This window comes from Apteryx rowi, unplaced genomic scaffold, assembly GCF_003343035.1.
Source record: "Apteryx rowi isolate R43461 unplaced genomic scaffold, aptRow1 scaffold_603, whole genome shotgun sequence".
Lineage (NCBI taxonomy): Eukaryota > Metazoa > Chordata > Aves > Apterygiformes > Apterygidae > Apteryx > Apteryx rowi.
Window position 1 is genome coordinate 231428 of NW_020450876.1, and position 6000 is coordinate 237427.

The following is a 6000-nucleotide window of genomic DNA, read 5'->3' on the forward strand; positions in this document are numbered from 1 at the left end:
AGGTTTTAAGTAGAGTTGCATTTTGTAGTAGTAGTGAAATGTTCTTCATGTTGTTTTCACATTTTTTTTTTTCCTTGAAGAACCTTCACGAGGAAGTCCTAGAAGAGTATCGAAAGATAAAACAGGTATGTGCAACAACTTGATTTGTGGGAGGCGGAAAGAACCGAGTCTGGCTTGAGGCCATTTTTTAAGCAATGGACATGGAAAAATTAAACTCAGAAATATTTTCATGCCCTAATTTTCTTTTTTTCTTTGCAGTCTAGCCCCAACTACCATGAAGAGAAGTATAGATGTGAATATCTTCATAACAAGCTGGCTCATATTAAAAGACTAATAGGTGAATTTGACCAACGGCAAGCAGAGTCATGGCACTAGTCTTCTGCTTGGACCAGGAGATGTGAATGAACCTAAGCTTATTTATTTAAAATTCCAAATGAGTTGCTCTAAGATTCTAAAAAGATTAAACTTTTGCATTACAAAAGTTTCAGTATTAGGAGACTTGAGTTACTACTTTTGTTGTTGTTGATGTTGCTTATATGCATATTTGAAGCTGCTTGTTCTGGTCCCTTCTTTTCTTCAAGACTTATGTTTGTCCATGGAAATCATTTTATCAGTAGACACTGGGGATCCAGTACATCTACTTTGAAGTTGTGCACATTTTAAGAAAATATTGTAGCAAATTGAAATGCTTTTGGATAAATATAAGGCTGTTTTCTGACCTTTCTTGTTAATGCAAACTCTTTGCCTTAAATGGTAGAAGGTTTAGAAATTTGCACAAAAATTAAAAAAAAAAACAAAAAACATTGTTTTGGAGGGTTAAGAGGCATGTATATAAATGCTATATACAGCCCATCTTTGTTACAACAGAAACTTACCCCTGCAACTTAACCCCCCCCCATTGCAATGATTGCCTTAAGGTGTTTGCTTGTGTATATTTAGTGTAGTTAAATTATTAGCTACACTGCTTCCCGCTTTCCTGGAGCACCTGGGAAGCACTACGTGGCCTACCAGTGTCTGAAAGTGTGTGCTTGTACTGTATGTGTGCAAGAATGTGTGGTGTGAGCATGCATGATGGGGGAAGGAAAAAAAGCTGCTACTCTCAAGTAGGCCAAATGCTCAGGTTAAAACAACTGATGAGTGTTGCTGTAGGTTTTTTCCTATAAAATTGCTACTTCTATTGTGGAAGATGAGAGCATTTCCATTTCAATAGTTTGTCAGCTTTATTAATGCTGGAAATTGATACTTTACAAAATTAAACAGACATATAGTTTTTGGGCAAGATTATAAAATTAAACATGTAGGTTACCTATTTATATACTGCTATAAAGTATTTTTTTGAAGAGAGATATGCAAAGAAGCTATTGCCTACATGAAATGTATATTTAAAGATTTTTGTCCTGGGTGCCAGGAGTATAACAAAGAACAGATGTATTTAACTATAAAATACTGTGATCACCAAACAGCACAAACTTTCATTTCATGCAGTTTTTTGGTTTAATTTGATTTAAACCATTGCTTACTTTATCATGTGGAACACAGGTTATTTGGTCAAAATTAAGCAAAATCTTTGTCTTATTGTATTTGTCTTTTCAAAGTGCTGCCAATTGAAAAGGGAAGCATTATGTTTACAGATTTGATTTTGAAATGTTTGCCAAAATTTTGGTAGTATCTCTAATAAACTTTGTCTCCAGCATCAAAAAACTGTTGTGTATCACTGTAAACCAGAAAATGTTGAAAATTGCCAGAAAACATGCATTCAGGTAAATGGGAGCATTGGAATTTTCACCTGAAATTTGTGTTCAAAAATGTTACGCTAATGAAGATGAAATAGTATGCACACTGTGTGGTGTGGTATGCCTAGCATTATAGCTATGTGTTATTACTTATTTGAGACCAAGTTGATTTTTGGGTCCCTCAGATCAGTGCAGTTGTTCTAAACTTCACATTTCAAATAGTAAAACAGAGTTCTTGCTTCCCATTAACAGTTGCATGCACGTGGATTTCGAGACTGAATTCAAGCCAGAGTGTACACACACAGCAATGCCCAAATAGAAGTGCAGGAGTTGTTAACCTCACTGCGGTTCTGGTGCAGCTGCACTGGATGGCTAGATTTCAATCTTAAAGTGGCTGTTAAGGTTAAAATAATGTGAAGTTCCTGATACTGGGACCAATTTAGGCAGCAAGTGGTTTTAGCTGGACTGTATGCACCAATCTGACATTGGCTGCCATAATGAACACACAACGCTGCTGCAACTGTCTAAATGTGTTGTTACCATTTATAGTACTATCACTGTATAGCTGAGACCCAGTGCAGTTAACTAATTTTTTTTCCTCCTCCTGTGTAGAAAAGTGACCTGTATTGGCATGCATCTTCTGGTTTACAGGCTGTGTATCTATTGCAGCTGGAGGCTAATACTACTTCAGAGGTCCAACACTGCGTATCATCACGAGACCTGACAAGCTACTGTAAAGGCCTTAATTGAAGATTTTGCCCATTTGCATTGGGCATTTCTTAAGCCTTGCAAGTATACCTAGCAGCCTATGTATTGCAAAATAGTGCTGTAAATCTACATATCTCGTTTCCCTTGAGTTGACATTCCTGTTCAGCAGATGCTGAGTGCCCATAAGTAGGGCCTCTAAAACTTCCTGTAAAACTGGCCTACTCGCTCAAAGAAACAAAAAGTGCAGATGGTGGCATCTTGGCTTGGGTTACACTACTATAAATCTGAAACAAAAGATTGATGTAGAGAAGGGGCAACAGTGCATGTCTCCTTTATGGAAACTGTGAATCTCACTGCAGTTTAAAAAAAGAAAAAAGAAAAAAAGAAAAACAGGGGTCAAAAGGGAGGCAATAGCCCTTTCCAGTTGGCTTAAAAAAAAAAAATCATAGGCTAGGACGATTGGTTTCCAATTATATTTTGGGGGGAGGAAAACCTGTGCTCAAAGTAAACTTTTTTTCTTAATTGTAGATGTGCTCTAAACTGTCACTTAAAGCTGCTCACTGTTGACTGCTTATAAGTCTTCAGTTGACCTTGTCAGTTAAAAAAAGAAAAAAAAATCAAATCTTTTGGAAGTGTTTTGTAAAAACACATAGATAAGTGTTGGAGGCAAGTTACTCTTAAACAGGATTCCAACAAAAGTTGGATTAAAGTGTTGATATTGTAACTTTGCTCATCCGATTAGCTTTTTTTTTTTTTATAGTAATGTTACAGCCAGTCTTTCTGAGTATGTAAATGTTGATTCATGCTGAGACCTATGGCTACTTTGAAGTATAATTAATTCTTTTCATAAGTTTTAATATAATTTGTTTGTGTACCTGAGGGGGGAGGGACGTGGCCAGCAATTCCATAACCTTCTTTCTTTAGGGAAGGGTATGAAATTGAATAAAGGAGAACAATATTTGGGAATATGAAGGCTTAAAACAGGGCTGTGAATCCCCCTTTCTGACTTGGAGACTATTTTAAAACTTTTTTCAATTTTTTCCATACAAACTGTATTAAAAATCTGTAAGTGAAACATCCTGGGGCGTTTTGTTAATGAACACTTGAGCCATTGTTGCCCCTCTGTTCTACATCAATTTAAGTTCAATAAAATATTAACTTTGCAATTCTGAGACTTGGGGGCTTTCTTGTTTGGAGGTGGGAAGGGGGGACTCCTGCACCTTTGCAATGGAGCACTGATTCTGTCATTAGGACTACTTACCGCCTTACCACTTCAGTGGTAAGGTCAATGCTGATCAGAGTACACCTCATGGCATAGTCTCATTATGGTATGCTACAACTAATTTATGAAGGGGACACCACTACAGTGCAGAAGTGCTGCTGTCAAGTGTAGATAGCAAAATGAGGAAGATGTGCATAAAAAGTGCCTCAGCCCATTTAATTTATCTTGTCAGTGAACAGAAGGTAATTTGTTCCAGCCTGTTGGACTGAAAAAATGCTGCTTTAGTTAGAGCTGAAAACTAAATACATATGTATTTTTTCCTTCAGGTTGTCCTCTTTTTCTGACTAACCAGTCTACTTTTTTTTGCTTGCAGTTTAATATCCTACCTCCTTCGCTTCCCTTTCCCATGCTGACAAGTGAGCTGTGTTCCTTGTCTTCTGGTGCTGAGACAGATTTTTAACCTAAAACCAAAATGTTCATGTGCGAATTATTGCTTTTTTTATTTCCTGGTGTTTAAATTTTGAACTTACCTTCTGGCTCTGCTTCCTTATTACAAAGCACAGGATATAGTCCTGGCAAAACACTCTGAAATCCAGCAAACTTATTATCTGGGAAAGTGTCAATGGCAATAGGGTTTTTTTCCCTGCCAGTAGACATGCTACCAGCAGCACTATTATCTTAGGAAGGTCTAGCTGTTAGTTGAAACACTAGCGTTTTTGTTACAGAAATTGCTTATCTGTAACTGTTGGTACAACACTTGCCACAGTTACAACAGTTGGTTATAAATGTGAAAACTGAAGCATGGATAAAGGTCTTGCAAGCAGAGATCCTGACTGTGGTTCGCATCTCACTGTGCCCCTGAATTGCTGTTAGAACGTGCAAGTTCCAGGTATTACTGGGCCTGGGCATTTCTGGCTATTGTCTTGCTCCAGAACCCTAAAGCCAAAACACTTAAAGTTTTCACCTATAAAAAAAAAAAATTACTGGTCCAGTAAGTTTTAGTTACCTGAAAGGTGGAAAGCTGCTATACATCCCTGTTCAAAATTGGTCTAAAGGTACTAATAACTCTTATTAGAAAATCCATTCTACACCTGTGAATATTAGCTGCATTTGCACAAAAAGTCAATATGCTGGTTACAGCCCTCAGTAAACTACATAGAGCTTTGATCCAAATCTCTTCATGCTCCCTCATGCCAACTACTCTTCTAGCATGTATATTCCTATACAGCCCTAGTGTGCTTGGTACTGCATCGAGGAATTTAGATTCCTGCTCCTATTTCTTTACCGACTTAATGGTTAGCTGTGCATTTCCACTGTGCTGCGGAAGTGAATGTGCATCAGCTCTGAAGCCACCACAAAAGCATCTCCATTAATAATGCCATTTAAACCTGGTTTAAAAATGCAATATTAAGATCATAACATGAAATGATTTAATCATACTGCAAGATACCATTATGGTCAAAACCTTAGCCATTTTTATATGGTTAAACTTTTTAAACTCTGCTTTGCCATGGTGCTACTAGCCCAGAAACAAAGCAGGAACATTGCAGTCCCTCTGAAAGGCAGTAGGCTGCAGAGGCACCAAGGGGCTGGGAGCGTGACGACCCTGCTGGCATCATCAGGACATTGCGAGCAGCTCTGTGTCCCACGCCAGCCAGCCCTCAGCTGGGGTAACCAAGGCAGAAAAGAGAAGCAGGCTTCAGGCCCTGCACCACTACTGCTGATACTATGCTTATGACCAGCTTAGTCCATAGCTGCCTATTGCAGCCACCTGCAGCCTCACACTTGACCGGTCTTTAACTCTGCTCCCCTTAACAGTGAAGTTGGATTGACTACTACAGTTATTAAAGGCCAGCAGTGAGAAGAGGTCTGGAATATGTTCCTCAGATGCCAAACTTCACAGCCTGGTTTTGGAAACACAAACAGGTTGCAAGAACCTTAGATTTATCTTGGGGGTGGTACTGTCAGATACAGTTGTAGGACATACATAAAATTACCAGTAAGATGGTGGCTGTTCTGATAGCTTGAATAAGCACAGCCTCTACCATGTTCTGTTTAGTTCGCTGACTGCCTCAGCTTGCTACGTAGAAAGTAGTTATCACATCACAAAAGCAGCTAGCTTGTGGAACACCAGTAACAACACTTTCAGCATAGGAAAAAAGACAAAGACGGCATGTACAGAAATACGATCATCTTTAGAAGCTTCTCATGTATGAACTTGAGCTTAGCCCTTTGTAGATATGYGGCTGTCCTAAATCAGACTCCCTCCAACTATTTTTCACATTAACTGAGTGACTGAATGTTTAAAAGAATTGATATAGTTATCAATTAGCCACT

At 38.4% G+C, this 6000-nt stretch overlaps 1 protein-coding gene across 2 annotated transcripts in view; it reads left to right on the forward strand.

Annotated features, from left to right (window-relative positions):
* Window positions 1-3613, forward strand: part of ELL2 (elongation factor for RNA polymerase II 2) — a 52695-nt gene extending 49082 nt beyond the window's left edge. For both annotated transcript variants that reach the window (XM_026083478.1, XM_026083477.1), the window contains exons 11-12: window positions 81-125; window positions 259-3613. In XM_026083478.1, the coding sequence (XP_025939263.1) occupies window positions 81-125; window positions 259-375 (162 nt within the window). In that variant the 3' untranslated portion in view covers window positions 376-3613. The remainder of the gene's footprint in view (window positions 1-80; window positions 126-258) is intronic.
* The last annotated feature ends 2387 nt before the right edge of the window (window positions 3614-6000 follow it).